At 39.9% G+C, this 16,968-nt stretch overlaps 4 protein-coding genes across 6 annotated transcripts in view; 3 read left to right on the top strand and 1 right to left on the bottom strand.

The window, feature by feature from the left end:
• skor2 (SKI family transcriptional corepressor 2) overlaps window positions 1–1,617 on the top strand; it is a 92,474-nt gene extending 90,857 nt beyond the window's left edge. For all 3 annotated transcript variants that reach the window (XM_047329656.1, XM_047329653.1, XM_047329654.1), the window contains one exon: window positions 57–1,617. The gene's annotated coding sequence lies outside the window, so the exon portion shown is untranslated. The remainder of the gene's footprint in view (window positions 1–56) is intronic.
• Window positions 1,618–3,062: 1,445 nt separating this feature from the next.
• Window positions 3,063–5,443, top strand: ier3ip1 (immediate early response 3 interacting protein 1). Its single transcript, XM_035609043.2, has 3 exons — window positions 3,063–3,220; window positions 3,692–3,793; window positions 4,099–5,443. Exons 1-3 carry the CDS (start codon window positions 3,130–3,132, stop codon window positions 4,152–4,154), a joined length of 249 nt encoding a protein of 82 aa, XP_035464936.2. The 5' UTR covers window positions 3,063–3,129; the 3' UTR covers window positions 4,155–5,443.
• Window positions 5,444–6,946: 1,503 nt separating this feature from the next.
• Window positions 6,947–12,056, top strand: hdhd2 (haloacid dehalogenase-like hydrolase domain containing 2). Its single transcript, XM_035608645.2, has 9 exons — window positions 6,947–6,997; window positions 8,630–8,731; window positions 8,920–9,022; window positions 9,159–9,264; window positions 9,438–9,522; window positions 9,878–10,043; window positions 10,283–10,333; window positions 10,563–10,626; window positions 10,821–12,056. Exons 2-9 carry the CDS (start codon window positions 8,631–8,633, stop codon window positions 10,922–10,924), a joined length of 780 nt encoding a protein of 259 aa, XP_035464538.1. The 5' UTR covers window positions 6,947–6,997; window position 8,630; the 3' UTR covers window positions 10,925–12,056.
• On the bottom strand, window positions 10,473–16,839 carry katnal2 (katanin p60 subunit A-like 2). Its single transcript, XM_035608629.2, has 16 exons — window positions 16,533–16,839; window positions 15,696–15,766; window positions 15,223–15,389; window positions 15,089–15,125; window positions 14,795–14,867; window positions 14,586–14,684; window positions 14,292–14,363; window positions 14,105–14,182; window positions 13,644–13,742; window positions 12,758–12,821; window positions 12,556–12,674; window positions 12,384–12,475; window positions 12,147–12,257; window positions 11,682–11,844; window positions 11,328–11,430; window positions 10,473–11,170 (listed from the first exon to the last, which is right to left on the bottom strand). The coding sequence occupies exons 1-16, from the start codon at window positions 16,581–16,583 to the stop codon at window positions 11,031–11,033; spliced, it is 1,539 nt and encodes a 512-aa protein (XP_035464522.1). The 5' UTR covers window positions 16,584–16,839; the 3' UTR covers window positions 10,473–11,030.
• Window positions 16,840–16,968: the final 129 nt, after the last annotated feature.

Below are 16,968 nucleotides of genomic sequence, written 5' to 3'. Positions count from 1 at the left end.
TACAGGTTTTCATCAGCAACAACAACATTAAACGTACGTTTTCATTGTCTTCCCAGGCAGACTCAAGAGAATCAAAGAGGAAGAAGCTGCTTGGATTTCTGTGACTGTTCCAAGAATAAAAAAGACTGCTCACACAAAATATATATATACAAAAATATATAAGACAGTGTGGACCTCTATCCGTTCCCATTCTCCTCAATGGGAAATTGGTCTCAGACTTTGTACATTTCTTATCCTGGGACCGGAGCGATTCGGCTGCTTCTTCAGTACCTTGAATGTTAATAGCCCAGCACTTAAAAAACTCTTGTCTGCTATAAGAACTCATTTGGAGCGGTTCATACTGTCGTGTGTTTCGTCCTTCGTCACGTTTATTTTCCTGGACTGACTGAACTGAGAGGGAGGGACACGAGACTGGCGACACCAGGAGACTTCCTGCTCTTTTCCTCGTCGCTGCGCCGGCAGTCAAACTCAAAGCTTTACCAAAACCAGGACCAAAGCGACCGACGCCTCTCTTCATGCCCCTTGAACTTTTGTAGGGCTTTTGAAAAGGCAGTTGTAAGACTTTTCCTTCTCCTAAAAAAACTTGTCCAAGCTCTTACCAGATGATGAACAGTCATAGATTCAAGAAGACTGAGCTGCTGGCCCCAATTGCACAGTACATACACCAGACTGTGGATGAGGACGGACGTCACACGAGAGTTTTCGCTGCTGTTGTTGTCATTGTTGTTGTTGTTGTTGTTGTTGTTGTTGTTGTTGTTGAGAAACACACATACCGACCTTAATTTATTGTCAACATATATATATATCCCCACGGGATTCTCCTCAGTTGCGCTTAAACAAACTTCCCTGTGAACGCAAATCCTCATTACCGCAGATTATCGACACAGTCAATAATCACTGAAGAGAAAATCGGTGGACACTTTGATACAACACAAGCTTTGGTCTTTGAGTCGTCCCTAAACATGAAGGTGCCAGATGAAGAACAGAATAAAGGGAAATGCGAACACAGGGAGTATTTGTGTTTTTGGTTTTTAAACCTAACGGTGCTGTTTGACTAGAATCAGCAAAGGGTGGTATCAAAAAAGTGTTCACAAGGGCATCACAATTTGTACCCATGGTATTTGTATTTGGGATGGATTTCTGAATGTGAAAAACAAAACAGTATTATGTCCAATGCAGGTGTTGCAGCATCTGATTACGTTTTTGTTTTTTTTAACTTTGAAATAACATTCTGTCACATCTACAGTGTGTAACATGAAGGTACCAGATGAAATCGCTGAATCCGCCTTTTAAACTTTGTTTGGGATGTTGGCAGACGATCAAAGGCCAATTGTTTTTATCCGTAAAAGAATGTCTGGGGCCACGAGGAGCGACGTCTGTCAGTGTTGTAGATCTGCCTGTAAATGATTTCACCCCGACTGTATAAAACGTCATTAGTGAGAACACTGAACCTCACTGTCATGTCTGTCTGTATGTGTTTGTTTGTTTATTTATTTGAGTATCAGACCCTGATTATGAAAATATTATTTATTGCAATGTTAAAAGAAAGAGATGACGATGATGACGGTGCAGTCCGTGTGTATGTCAGAGAGAATTAAAAAAGGAAAGTCGCCCTCATCTTAATTTATAGAGTGAAATGACTGAATGGATGACGTTGTCAGTTATTGAGAAGATGTTATCATTATAAACGGTTAATGCAGATGTATTTAAATATGTTCTTGTAGTTTCTCTACTATTTATGTGTAAATTAAAAGTCTATACAAACAACCAGAGGGGGATTTCATGATGAGGATTATTTGTTGTTTATGAAAATCAAATCCTTTGAGCAAATGCTAAGGCTTATCTATTTTAAACTTGATGCTCCTGAAAACTAAGTACTCTCATAAACACAGGTCAAGATTCTGACTTCCTCTGTTTCACTTCTGTTCTCATCCAACAAATGCACAAAGTATAAAACCCACCCGTTAGAACATAGAATTATTGGGTAGGCTACTAACACAACGATAAGATAATTACATGAAAATACTGTTGAAACATTAGATTTTTGACCACGGCAATATTATTTAGCGACGTTAATCTATTTGTTAGTTAACCTATTTTCATTAATTCATTTATTTTCTCTTTTTAGGCCAGGGAAAATATTAAAGAGAGATTAGGATGGGTGACACTATGTAAATGTGACAAAAATATGAACATGAACTGTGTTGTCGACTGTCTTTGTTTTGCTGCCACGGCAGAAAAAAAGCATTAAATAGATCGAAAAACATGTCACAACATAACGTGTTTATTAAAGTTATTTGTTATAACAGGATGATTTTCACATTATAACAAAAATATTTTCACATTATCTCTTGACGTTTATTACAACATACAAAGTTATTACGTTAAAGCACAAAACGTTTCACGTTATGACGAAAATACGTTGGAATACTATTTATCGCATAACGTAAAACATTTGAATGACGTTACAAAGTGAATATATGTTGTAAGATGTAAATATCTTGTTTATAATAAACTATTTATCATGTTTTAACGTAAAATGTGTCACGTTATGAGGGGAGAAGTTTCTATGTAGTAATAATGTGAAAAATACCACGTTACAACATGGAAATATCTTATTTTCGATTTCCACTGTTAATATTTCATGTAAATTCCTTAAATTTATTATTCTTATTCTCTATATTTTTTGCAATTCGTACATTTTACATTTATTTGTGTAGATATTGTAGATATTTTTTTAAGTGTGCTGTGTGAAACGTCCTGCTGTTACACCAGAATTTCCCAGCTCGGGATAAATAAAGTATCTATCTATCTATCTATCAACGAGAGAAAAATCTTTTTTATAATATACAAATTATCACGTCATAACGTTGTGTGTTTCTACGTCGAAATAGCGTAAAAATATCATGTTACAATGTGAATCACATCACTTCTTTTTTTTTTTTTAACTTTCCACTTTAAAACGTGGCACTTTTTGTTGTCGTGACATTATTTTACTAAAGCGGTGCAGTTTGACGACATTCGCTGCTCGTTTACGGCAGCTGCATCTCTGGGAGTGGTAGACGAAGAAGAAGAAAAAGACGAAGAAGAAGAAAAAGACGAAGAAGAAGACGAAGACAAACTGCCAGCATGGCGTTCACACTGTACTCTCTCATCCAGACCGCTATTCTTTGCACAAACGCAATCGCCGTGTTGCACGAGGAGAGGTTTCTCGGCAAGAGTAAGTTTTCCGCCGCGTTTTTATTTCATTTTTATTTCTTTCCATAGTGTAAACAGATCGGTGAGGACCGAGCTAACAGCAGCTAGCTGCGTCGGTGACTTGTTATGAGCTGCTGGCTGCTACACGATCAGCTGGTTTGTTCATCACAGAACTAACTCCTGTTGTGGGATAAGAGTATTTTTCCAACCTTAAAGCTTCTTTAGAGAAAGTTTAAGGGGTTGAGATCCACAAACTGATCTTCTGTGATAGTTTTTCCACCTCCATGGCTCTTACCTCCTCTCTGTATATGGATATGATATGATATTATTATATTCTTGTCCTTCTGTTCCACCTCATCTCTGTATTGTATATGATATTATTATATTCTCATCCTTTCTGTTCGCACCTCAATGGCTCTTACCTCCTCTGTGTATATGGATATGATATGATATTATTATATTCTCATCCTCTCTGTTTCCACCTCCTCATCAGTGGGTTGGGGTGTGGACCAGGGAGTCGGGGGCTTCGGGGACGATCCAGGAGTCAAAGCCCAGATCCTCAACCTCATCCGCTCGGTCCGGACCGTCATGAGAGGTCTGAGGAAGATAGTTTCATAACATTTAGTAATAATAACAGTAATCATTCATCAATTATCATAATAGTTCATCTTGATATCCTGTTAAATGTTCTGATGCTTGTGCCCGACTTCAAGAGATGAGGAAACGACACTTCCATGTTTTTTTTGATTTACATTGAAAGCTCTCAAATGAATAAGTGTTATATTTTGTGTTAACTGTATTTGATCCCCAGCCCGTATATCAAGAGTTTGAAGATATTGCAAATAACGCCACCAATGAGAAACATTTATTTATTTGTCTTTTTCCTTTTTTCGTCAACAGTCCCTTTAATAATAGTGAACACAGGCTGCATCGTGCTCTTGTTGCTGTTTGGTTAACACCGTATGAAGCCCGAGGACCAGACACGTGCCAAGGAACAACTACACCCACCAACCGACCGACCCACTCAGACACACACTGAAATGTGCGTATTTTACGAAACCTCTGCTTTGGCCCAGTCTTCTGCAGCGTTGGAATATGTTTTCCATAAAGGTCGGCAGAGGAATATAAGGGGAAAAAAGAAGACGAGACAAACACCACACTCATATTCAGAACTGAAACACTAGACGAAAAATATGGCTGGTGCTGTAACAGGTCTCCCCCGTCATCATGACGCCATAAGGACCAAACTTTTTTTTTAAATGATGTCATCCCATAGTTGACTTCCCTCTCACGTGATGACACATTGAAGGGAATCTGCTTTCATTCATTTCATGATGATAAGAGTCATCATGTTTTTTTTATTGTTACCGAGGAGGAACATGTTACTTTTTTTATAGATATGACACAGAAGTGCTGTCAACAGAAGAGCTGGGCGATATTCACTGTTTCACTTCCCGTTCCTCTTCCAGTTTCTTCTGCACCATAACACACAGCAGTATACAGGTTATGTCTTTCTGACATAACATAACACGGATACAGACAGACGGAGATATTCAGGATTTGTCGACACTTTGTCTAAAAGACTGTTACTGAGAAGTTTTTACAGAACTTTGCAAAGACACTTTGCTGGAACAGAGGTTGTTTTTTTGTGTGTGGACTTTTTGCCAATGAGGGAAACTCTAATAAAACCTTATTAGTGTTTCATAATCCAAAACCTGATGAGAACTGTTTGTTTTTTTCTGTTTGAATGTGTGTCATGTAAACTATGAAGCAATATGACCAAACACAACCGTACCGTTTACACTTTAGTATCCTCTTAATGTCACAAACATCATCAGGATGTTATGTTATCTTGAAATATTAAAAGCATAATTATTAAGCACAGTGAGAAAAAAAATGATTGTCTCAATCTTTTCTTTGTTTTGAGTTTGGCAGCAGAGGAACAGAGAACATCTTGAGTTTCTGCTGTTTCTTGTTTAAATCAGCCTCTTCAACTACTTTGACTAAGAAACAAAGATAATTTTTTACAGTATGATAAAGGGCATACCTGCAATTAAAAATAATAATGTGTCTTAATTCTAATCTGAATGGAAAATCATTGGAAATTTCTACAAAAAAAATTAACTGGCCATGTTAAATTTTTTCCTTATCTGCGCCAATTTTTATTTTTTTTTACCTTTTCTCACATTGACAAAGTAACAGTACGTTTACTTGAATAAAGGATACTGCAGTATCTAATCAATTACTATGGTGTACAAATATCCACCATGTTCGTTGGTCTATCCCTGCTCCATTCCATTAATAATCCACATATGTTGTAAATTATCAACAACATTCCCTCCCCTGCTATGAGCTACACAAATATTTTTATTAACACCAGATTTGATCCTAAATGCATAGGAGCGGGGGGAGGTGAGAAGGGGGGAAAGGGGGATCAGCTGGAATTAGAAGCATATGTTTATCAGGGAGATTTGCACAGTAAAGCCACTTTGATCTGTGATTAGTCAGAGTTTAGCTCTGGGTTCACGGTGAAATCTGTAAGCGATCACGGGCGAGTGGACGTGAATATATATCTGCTCCTCACAGGTCAGGATGTGTTTTCTCAGAGTCTGTGGTCTGACAATTAAATATAACAAGAATGTGTTTGTCAGTCTTGTTAGTTTGAACTTTTAGTTTGAAGCTTTTTTTCATTTCTTCTTTTACTGTTAAGTGTAAAGTTAGTTTCCTTTTTATTTCCAAAAAAACTATTCAGCACTTGTATAACACGACATCAACTCTCATCAGCTATAATGAAAAGAAAAATAATAATAACAAAAATCTACTGAATCTTAATTGCTTGAGCCACAACAGTCTGTCCATCAAAACAATAGAAATGTATTTTTGAAAAGTGGCTTATTTAAAAAAAAAAGTTGAAATAAAAAAAGTTGATAACTTTTCAAGTATTTTTAATGTAATTTACTTACACAAAAATGTGTAAACATCTAATCAAAGCATAGTTTTGTTTCCAGGGGTCAATGGAAACAAATACACATCATCAAATGGAAAGGTCAGTAAAGGAAAGAATTATACATAATAATAAATCAGAAACAGAAAAACATCACATCTATGAGAAGGGATTTAAAAAGACAGTGTTTGTTTGGATATTTTGTCCAGACAAAGAAAGTGGCAGAGTTTAGAATAGTTCTGCAACATGATGTTTTTCATAGCAGAGCTTCAAAATATTTATTCATAAACTGTAAAAAATTACAAACAACAGTGTTATTCACTATGTGGAGGAAGCATGAAAAGAGGATTTGATCAGTGTTGTCTGGCACCATGTGGAGAGAAGGGTTTTAATATTTTGATAATACTCACCCACCATATTAAATCTATCTGAACGACCAGAAAGACACGCACTAATGCGATACATCTGTTAGTTGTTAGTGGGATGGGACACATATGTTTTTTTAATTTTTTTAATTCTAATGAGTGATTAAGTGGTTAAGGATAATAACCCTCTCATCTGATTATCTGAACATATACATTTGGAAAAATAATATTAACCAACAGAACCGGGAAATTATATAAAAAAGAGAATTATGTTTAAAAAAGTAGAAGTGATATAAAATGTTTTTTTTTTTTACCAAAGAAAATATGAAACAGAAAACGTTTAGCAGGAATTTCGAGTAGGCGCAGTTGCAATATTTGAGCTGCAGGGGGCAGCAGTGACCTCCATGACAATAAAATACGTCGAATTTAAACAGACGAAGAAGAAAACGTCAACAGGAAGCAGCACAGGGGACGACTGCAGTTGCTAAAGGTTAGCATTGCATGTAGCTTTTAACTTCTCATATCTCTATTAATTATTATATAATAACTAAGGCAGGGGTGTTTCGTAACAGCACTGTGCTAAAACGATAAAATTAAAACTACTTTAATGTTAGTTTTAATGGTTTTATGCAGCTAAACATGTAATAGCTGTTGAACATTATGCTATTCTAATGCTATAGTTATTGGTATGAGAAGTGCCCATGTTATTAAATATCAGTGACACAGCAGAAATGAATATGAATGGGCAATTTTCGATAGCGTCACAATTAGCACAAAATCACAGCAGACACCAAGACACCTGGTGTCAGTAAAGTCAAATAAAAAGGAGGTGCAAAACCCCTCAAGTTCTTACACCACATTATTGAGTATTCAAGTTTTTATATAAATCTTACAGGGATATTGTAGAAATAAAGAGGTGATATTAAATAATAGAGGAGAACTTTGAAGTGTGAGGGCACCAGTACAAATGAGACTAGAACCAGAGAATAATAATTGTCGGGTTAGGGATGCATTCTTTCAAAAAAAATTGGCTTGTGATTGTTGCACAGTTGTGATTCATCAACAGTGATTTTTAGCATTGCCAATGGCTGCATTCCATTCAGGTGAACCAGGACCACTGCCGTGCTACAATGTAAGCTGGCCAAATGAAATGTGTCTTATAATAATTTCCCCCCAAAATCCACCTGTTATATGTAGTAACATTTTTATATTTAGGGATTTATAATAGAATATTAAACAGAAACCTTAGGTTGTGTGAATTATTCTTATTCTTTGCCAATTTGCCTCCTCTTGATTAATAATATATAAATAGCATAATAAAGTGCAATAAAGTTATTTAATTTCACTGCTGAATACAATGCTGGTTTCGGCCTCAATTTCCCTGCTACGCCGCCGCCCCCCCCCCCCCCCCCCCCCCCCCCCCCCCCCCCCCCCCCACACACACACACACACACTCACATGCTTAGAAAATACACTTATTCTCAGCTTGGCACCTCACACAGTTTCCTGTTATTAGATGAGCTAAATACAAGTGATAGATACATGACCAGCAGGCTGAGTGTGAGTGTGTGTGTGTTAAAGCTTTTTTTGGGTGGGTATTAAGAGCTTTAATTGTACCCTCGCATTGATAACTACATGACAGAAATCCAAGCATGTCTAAATAAAAGGGGATCACAGTCTGAAAATCACATACCAATAAAAGTACAATCCTTCAAATCTGTATTCTAGGCAGGAAACCATAAATACTTAAAGACAAACCGCTCAGTAAATCCTCTCAGTTTGGTCCCATGTAGGTTTGAATAACAATAATCTGATGTGAATTATTATGATTATGAATCTGTAAAACCTCCAAAATAATACATTATTTTTGAAGGAATGAGCTATTTTAAACCCGAATAAAAGCTCCCTTTACAGCGGACCTCAGTCATATTTAGGGGGTTTAGAAAATTATAATCAGAGACTGAAAAACGGGCAGCTTTGATCCAACGGCGTAGAGAAGGTGACTGCATGTTTTTTTGCTAAAACCTTTGAAAATGTCAAGTGTTTGAATGTGTCAGGAATAAATCCAGGTGCAAAACATTTTTTCTCACCTTGGGTCATATTAATTTTGTCCTCCCTCCAGCATGGCAGGCAGACGGGCTCTGAAGGCCGTGCTCATTGATCTGAGTGGAACTCTGCACATAGAGGACTCGGCGGTACCAGGGGCACAGGACGCATTGAACAGGTGGGAAACAGGCCACAAACCAGGGACAGGTGTGAAACTAAAGGGACAAGTTTGAATGTGACAGCATGAAGGGAAACCAGCTCTTGGTCCTTAAGAAGTGTTTTTCTTTTTTTGAAGACAAAAATCTTGTGTCATAATTTTGTTATTGTAGATTAGATTTGTTTTCTTTGTTGTTTTGGTGCTGTCAGGTTGCGGCAGGCATCTCTGGCTGTCAAGTTTGTGACCAACACGACTAAAGAGAGCAAGAGGAACTTATTGGAACGACTGCAACGTCTCAACTTCGACGTTCAGGTAAAAACACAGATGTAAATTTTCAGATGCTTTTTACTGTGTTTCCAAAACGAAACACCGCAATGTCTGTATTTCCCAAAACGGTTCAGGAGTTCTTCTTCTTCTTCTTGTGAAACTCTTGAACTTGACTCTGCAGGAGAAGGAGATCTTCACGTCTCTGAGTGCAGCGAGGAGTCTGCTGGAGCAGGAACAACACAGACCGCTGCTGCTTGTGGAGGACAGCGCGCTGGAGGACTTCGCTGGTACTTGAGTGTGTGTGTGTGTGTGAGAGGACGAGAGACTGTGCTTCATTTGATGGATTAACTGATTCACTTTCTCGTTTGAAACTTGTTTGTTCCAGCGATCAAATCGCAACCTAAAGATTGATTGACACATTACTTTTAGACGGTCACTATGTATTTCCCTCTATTTACAGGTATTGACATGTCTGAACCGAATGCTGTCGTCGTGGGACTCGCTCCTGATCACTTCAACTACCAAACACTTAACAAGGCTTTCAGGTTGTTAACTCATCCATTAAACACATTATTCAGTGAATCACAGGACTTTTTTTTTAATGCTATGATACATTTTTGTATTTCAGTTAAGATGTTGGCAAACTATCTCAGACGTTTTTCCGTCAGGCTAATGATTTAACAGTTTTTTCTAGATGGTAAGAAAAACTTTTTTTTTTTCTTTGATTGGGATTTTGCCTGTTTAACCAGTTGAACATGCAAGATTATTGTTGGAACAAACCTCAGTCTCTTCTGAAAGTGTAATTTAAACTTCACCGTACTTCATGTTGTCCTAGTTTTTTCCTAAATGTCACTTTTGATTCAGACATCACAATTTAAAAGCATCTGCATCTTTCTCCAGGATGATTCTGGATGGAGCTCCGCTCATCGCCATCCACAAGGCTCGGTACTACAAACGTACGGACGGTTTGGCCCTCGGCCCCGGGCCCTTCGTCACGGGGCTGGAGTACGCCGCAGACTGTAAAGCTACTGTGGTCGGAAAACCAGAAAAGACCTTTTTCACACAGGTGAGAAATTCCTTTCACGGCACCTTTACTCCAAAGTGAAGGAGGAGAAGCTTTTGTAATTGTCACAAAATATTTCATATTATTTATTTAAAATCCACCTCGCTATATGCTTCTATGATATTTGCTGACCAGCCATAGTTTACCTGTATTAATTTTTTAAATATTTTTTTACGTAGGTATTGATTAACCCATTTGATGAACTCTTCTCACTTTCCTCTGGTTGTTTCCTTCCTTCCTAGGCTCTGTCTGATTTAGGATGTAGCCCCAGTGAAGCTATCATGATAGGAGACGTAAGTATATATTGTCAACTGTGATTCATTAACAGCAAGTTCATTTTCAATATTGAGCTGAGAGACTCAAAAGGGAAAAATCCACCTCAAATAAAAATAAATCTCAACTCAAAGTCTCAGTAGCCAGTGAAGACGAGTGTAGTAGCAACTGTACAGTTTATTACAATATATTTGTTATTCATTTATGTTGGCCTTCAATGGTTTGTGCCCTGTTGCTGTTTTCCTACAGGATGTGAGAGATGATGTGGGCGGGGCTCAGAACACAGGGATGCTGGGTATTCTAGTGAAAACTGGTAAGAGAAAAAAATCTAAACTTTTCCTCCTGTTTATTCTTAACTTCTTCCACTGTCACGTCTTCATTGTAACCAACAATTAATGTCAGTTTTCATTGGATCTCATGTCATTATCTATATATACTTAACAGATTATTGTGATTGGTTTTTTTTAATGTTTTTTGTCATTCCGCCCCTCTCCCGTCATCTTTCAGGTAAATACAGAGAAGGAGATGAGAATAAAATCCACCCTCCTCCCCACCTGACCTGTAACAGTTTCCCAGATGCCGTTGAACACATTCTGCAGAACCTGCTCTAAGCCACAAGTGACGGCAGAATTTTACTCAAGCTTCCATTTTGCACAAGAAACACTCCCGTCATCCATTATCACCGTTGTAGGCCGGTGGCGTTTTGTTGTTGAGTCGTCAGACAGACTCGTACTCTCTCTCCCAGGTGGTGTATCTGTCCGTCAAGCTTCGGGCGGAGGGTTTGGTGTGTGCGATGACTTCTAAAACGTCAGCAGTCGTCACGGTTTCCAGCCGGATGGCGGGCATGACAGTGTCGCCTGTGGAAGAAAGTGACAGTGTTGTATTCAGAGACACCCGGCAGAAGACGTGACAGGATTTAAGTGTGTGTGTGTGTGTGTGTGAGTGTGTGTGTGTGTGTGTGTGTGTGTGTGTGTGTGTGTGTGTGTGTGTGTGTTAGTGTGTGTGTTGTCCTACCTTGATGATGTGACTCCAGAACATCAAAGATCTTGCGGACCGGTCTCATGGCAGCCTCCTTACATACCAACCTGATGTCAGAGCCAGAGTAACCCTCCATGTCCTGAAAAACACACACACACACACACACACACACACACACACACACACACACACACACACACACACACACAAACACACACACACACACACAAACACATACACACACACACACACACACACTTAAATCCTCTCACTGTATTGTGATCTTGCGTTCTCTCTTTTTATTTTTAATTTTTTTAAACTAATCCCAAATACGACAATTCTCATATTTGTGACCAAGAAAAACTTTATCAGAGAAAAAGTGTCACACACCTTTGCCAGGGTTTCGTAGTCCAACTCAGTCCGTAGCTCCACTCCTCTTGTGGAGTTGAGCGGAGGCAGCCAATGAGAGATCATGGCCTGGCGAGCGGGCGCGGAGGGAAGATTCACTAGAATCCTCTTCTCTAACCTCCTCAGCATGGCGGTGTCCAACTCCCTGAAAGACAAAGCAGGACTAGTCACAAACCTGTATAGACAGCTGTTAAATGTCTCAAGTCCATTTTTCTCCTTAATATCTTTGTTCTCGTCTTCACCACTCATTTTTTTTAGTTTGTAAAAAGATGTTGAGATGTTAATGATCTGTTGTTGCTTCAGCGAATTACCAACTGTTTGAGAAAAGGGAAATAAAATTAGAAGAAACAACTTCTATTTGTGTGTCTGTCACTTATACCCGTCTTTTTCGTTTATAAATGCAGTGGCTACACAGACGTATTGGTTTGGGTTCATGTTCAGATTTACCAAGGGAGGTTGGAGGCAGCCAGTACAAACACCAGCTCTTCTGATCTCACTAGTCCGTCCATCTGAACCAGCAGCTCTGACTTCATCCTCCAGCTGCTCTCGTGCTCTCCCCTGGAAACAGAAATCACTCTACATGTCGTGTAAAGGTCTTTACAGTGACACTATAGGATCAAGTCTGTGGGAGAAACGGCTTTGGTTCAGTGTGGACGGCCCCAACTTCAGTTCACTCCGGCTCACCCCATGCTGGCTCCTCTCTGGCCCATCACAGACTCCAGCTCATCCAGGAAGATGGTGGATGGTGCGTGGTACCTGGCCAGCAGAAACAGGACCTAAAGAAATGTATATACATTGACTCACGCACATCTAAACTTTTCACGTGTTGCTTTTGATCCGTTTTATGGAAACGCACCCTGATCAGCTTCTCAGAGTCTCCCCTCCACTTGCTGACGATGCTGGAGGCCGATATGTTGAAGAAGGTCATCTTGCACTCCGTGGCCACGGCCTTGGCCAGCAGGGTCTTACCTGTACCTGTGAATTTGAGCCAGGTGGTCACATGAATATTTAAAATTGTAGTACTGCTAGCACACTAATTAGGGAACTTGAGGTCTTACCTGGGGGGCCGTAGAGCAGCAAGCTCTTCCACGGAGACAGGAGGCCTTTGAACAGCTCAGGGTACTGTGAAGCAAAAAGTGACAGAAGGAGAAACAAATTTAGTAAAAAGAAAGAAAAAAAAAGGGCAGAAAAGACAGAAAAACCTTTTGTAAATCATCAAAGAATTTATTTATAGCTGTGAACTTTTTATCACCTTCCAGCGACGTCACATGTATTTCCATTTTCTGCAGACTAATTAGAAGCTGAGCTGTGTGCAAAAGGCTGCAAACACCACACAGCCACAAATCTGTCTGAACTCGAGGTGGCAAACAGGGGGGTTCGACTCAAATCACCTAACTGACCTTATATCCCCGAGAATGAATAATAATGGAGACAGACGTTGGAAGGGGGGGGGGGGGGTTGTGGGAAGGTGGAGGGACGGTGTTATTCAATAAAACAGAGCGGCGGAATAGAAGATAGACACATCAGTCCTCATCGCCGTCTGTAAATGTCAAGAGGATGCAGACAACCTGATTTGTTGTCATAATATCCATGAGAAAGGTCTGGGTGATGATGATAGAAGTGTGTGCGTGTGAGTGCGTGTGTTTTCTGTCTGTGTGTACTAATGTGTGTTGTGTGCCAGCTTTTATTTGTATGTGAAAATTCAGGCCGAATTTTTTTTTGACAACAATCCACGTGTGTCCCGCTCTCCCCTCCGCGCCCCACCTATCCATCTGTGTATGTGCGTTGCCATATTATCCCAGATATGGATTTAACGTCAGCCTAACAAAATGGCCTGACCCCTGCCGCCCTCCTTCTCCTTAAGCCCCTCTAAAGGAGATGTATTCAGAATCGAAGGCGGGTGACCGGTGCTGAAATACCAGCGTGCTCGGGCGGCGGCCGCACCTTAATGGGATAGACGACGGCCTCTTTGACTAATCGCTTGGCGTCCTCCAGGCCGATGATGTCCTCCCACCGCACATTCGGGCTGTGCAAATAGATGTCCTTTAGGGGTGAACACACACACACACACACACACACACACACAGAGTGAGGGATGCATGTGGAAGATATCACCCTGGTGCGATTAGGCGTAAATAGGTGTCCTTTAGACTGAAACATCAGATAAGGGAAATAGATCGAACCTGGGCCTTCATTAATACAACAGATCGATTCACTCATAACAAGGCTCTTACTGTTCTCTAGTGGATATATTTGGTATTGCAGAAAAAAAATATATGAAGATTTTCCACATTTTAAAATAGAGACGTGGGTGAAGAGACAACCAGCTCCCCTACACGTTTGTTTTTATACATGTGTATTGTTGGTTCAGTGCATATGAGTGTGTGTGTGTGTGTGTTTCGTACCCTGCTGATGACTGCAGCCAGTTCAGCCATCTCGCCACTCATCCCAGAGAAGCCACTGAGGGGCTTCAGCAGCCGTTCCTGAAACAACAACATACATCCAAGATCTTTTTTTCTTTTTTAACAGTATTTGGATTAACTGCTCATTGTGAGGATTGTCGGTGTTGTTCAGATGCTCCAGTGTAATCACTTTGTAGTCAGAGTCAACGGCAGCTCCTTTGATGGCGTCGTGGATTGAAAATTTACCGTCGGGCATCTGTCCCTGAAACAGAAAAAGAATACAAAATAATATACATTTTAGGTGAACATGAAATTTCAAATTTGAGATAGAAAGAGAAATTGCTTTCCCTTTTATTAGAGGTTTGAAAGCGTAAAGATACAAAGATGATTTTTTTTTTAAATAACACAATTCAAAATGTGGATGATCACTGATGACAAATCCTAGCATTATTAATTAAGAAAAATGGAGAAAAATTGTAAGTACCTTCCTGCTCATGGCTAACTCCACCACTTGTCCATTTTTGCAGGAGGAAACACTGAGACCAAACTCTGACCCCTCTGGAGGAATAGATGAGCCATTGTCCTGTCAAATGAAACACAGTCATTAGGATTTAAGAATAATCATTTTCATACATACTTAGTTTTGGTTTTACATGTTTAATGCTGCGTACGTGTATGTACACTGGTAGTTACCTTCTTGTCTCCGTTTCCACACTGTTGGCTCTGGGATGGTGTGATTTTGGGAAGACGCGATACAGTTGAACATCTGCGGATTATTGGCTCGAATGAACTTAACATACTTGCACTTTCACAACACACCAGACCTTTTTCAACATCACTGTCAAATCAATCTCATGTCTCTTCAATGTCGTTGTTGTTATTGCTGCTGCGTATTTAACTATTTTTGTTTACATTGTAAACACAGTGTATGAATATAACATTTTGAACATCAAATTAAGGAACGATTTGAAAGCTGGACATTCTCACCTCTTTCCTCTGCCACTTCTTGCACATCTGATTTCACCTTAAACAGACACACAACCATAATTGATTAATAACAATCAATAATTCAGCTACACCTACCGTGTATGTTCCTCAGTGTTTTAGTGGTGGGCACTCACCTTGTTCCACTGTTTTCCTGATTAGTTTGGGATACTTCTGGAACTTGACATAGTGATAACTCTCGTACTCCATCAGCACCATCTCCAGATCGATGTTGTCGCAGACCTCGTGCCTCCTCACGCCGCCGTTTGTCTCCTGGTCCAAGGCCACTGCCGCTTCCATGTAGCTGGTGCACAGACACACATGCACAGTTTTGAACATTGCATTTATCTACATTTTCCATATAGACACACAAATATCTGTATGTGTGTGCATAGTAAATTGGCATGACCTTTATATTGATGTTACTCACAAACCTGGTTCCTTGTATTATTGTAACTGTGGGCTGGGCCAGAAATTCATACTAAAACCCCTCTTATTAAGTTACTCGCGCTACATTTGTGTTCTTTCACTTGCCGCTGTATTTAAGGCCACAAAGAGTTCACCTCACACCATGTCATCATGTAGCTGCTGATGTGTGCTTCATACTGACCCTTGCCCCTGCAGGTGGTGGTAGATGAGGATGAGGAGGCTCTTCCTCCTCATCTCCGCCCTCACATCTTCCTGTTGGAAAACAACAATCAACACTGCTCAGCAACAAGACTCAGTAGCGGCTCAGACAGCAGCACCATTCACAGTGATAATTTAAAGTTCGGCTTCATCAGTGTGTGTGTGTGTGTGTGTGTGTTTATGTGTTTATGAGTGTTTTACACTTTATTGATCCCAGTCTGGGGAAATACATTTGTTACAGCAGCAGGGAAGTCAGAAAGAGGAAGACAAAAGAATATGCAATACAGAGAATAAAACAAAACCAAATAGAGTATGCAAAATACAAAAGTAAGTACATAATCTATAGTACAGTACTCAAGGACAGTAGCATAGTATAGTATTACTAATACTTGCCATAGACTGTGCATAAAAAAGTTCTACAAAGAGTAGTAGAGTACTGCAGTGTTTGAATATTACAGTGCAGATAAACATGTTGCCACTAGAGGGCGACAAAGTGCTACGAATGATAACCACCTGTCTTGGTATCTAGGCAACTAGTGGACGCCGATACATTGCTAGCCCGATTAGCTCACAGGCTAACTGTTACAACTGTTTACCGTTGAGTTGTGACACTGACACAATCACAACGTGTACAACACACTCACGTGGCCCCGGATACTACGTTTACACACAGTATGGCGTTATATGGGACAGTTGTGCCCCCCCCCCCCCCTCCTCCTCCCCCTCGCCCGAGTGGCATCGCTAGTTAGCTTAAAGTTGTCAGCTTGCTAACAGTTGTTCTTCAAATCTTCTTGGAAAATAAATAAATGTATTCTCTCACCGCCTCTCGTGCTTGATGAGCGATTTTCATGGATTGAAACGAAAGCTCCATCTTGAAGCGGAAAGGTCACGGAGACAGCAGGGTCCTGTACTACGAAGCAGGATTTGCGGTTATTGAGGTAAACTTCGGGTTAAAACTCGGGTTTTTTCCGTCCTACGAGGCTGGTCCTCTTCTTAACCGGGACAAATCACCATGGCAACACGTGATGAACGGCTAACCTGCTCCGGAGCAGGTGAAGTTCGAGATAAGAGATCAAAACCAGGCACCGCTCCAACTACTGACCAATCGGATCACTGGAAAAAAAACAAACGGCGTCATCATTCTACAGGATCCTGACTGGGACAAAAGAGATTAGGAGAAACGTGAGGAAATAATAAAGCGCATACAACACAACCAAACAGCCCATATGCAAAACAAATACATAAAAATACATACA

Source organism: Scophthalmus maximus, chromosome 20 (genome assembly GCF_022379125.1).
Source record: "Scophthalmus maximus strain ysfricsl-2021 chromosome 20, ASM2237912v1, whole genome shotgun sequence".
Taxonomy (NCBI): domain Eukaryota; kingdom Metazoa; phylum Chordata; class Actinopteri; order Pleuronectiformes; family Scophthalmidae; genus Scophthalmus; species Scophthalmus maximus.
This window is presented reverse-complemented; position numbering and strand designations above follow the sequence as displayed.

Excerpts from the sequence above, each read along its gene's own strand:
- katnal2 (XM_035608629.2), bottom strand. The coding sequence starts at position 16,583 with ATGGAGCTTTCGTTTCAATCCATGAAAATCGCTCATCAAGCACGAGAG. Across the intron at positions 15,126-15,222 it reads CAGGAAAACAGTGGAACAAG|GTGAAATCAGATGTGCAAGA; the intron begins GTGAGTGCCCAC and ends TGTCTGTTTAAG. Across the intron at positions 13,743-14,104 it reads TGGCTGCAGTCATCAGCAGG|GACATCTATTTGCACAGCCC; the intron begins GTACGAAACACA and ends TCACCCCTAAAG.
- hdhd2 (XM_035608645.2), top strand. The coding sequence starts at position 8,631 with ATGGCAGGCAGACGGGCTCTGAAGGCCGTGCTCATTGATCTGAGTGGA. Across the intron at positions 10,044-10,282 it reads AAAAGACCTTTTTCACACAG|GCTCTGTCTGATTTAGGATG; the intron begins GTGAGAAATTCC and ends CTTCCTTCCTAG. Across the intron at positions 10,334-10,562 it reads AAGCTATCATGATAGGAGAC|GATGTGAGAGATGATGTGGG; the intron begins GTAAGTATATAT and ends GTTTTCCTACAG.
- ier3ip1 (XM_035609043.2), top strand. The coding sequence starts at position 3,130 with ATGGCGTTCACACTGTACTCTCTCATCCAGACCGCTATTCTTTGCACA. Across the intron at positions 3,221-3,691 it reads GGAGAGGTTTCTCGGCAAGA|TGGGTTGGGGTGTGGACCAG; the intron begins GTAAGTTTTCCG and ends CCTCCTCATCAG. Across the intron at positions 3,794-4,098 it reads GGTCCGGACCGTCATGAGAG|TCCCTTTAATAATAGTGAAC; the intron begins GTCTGAGGAAGA and ends TTTCGTCAACAG.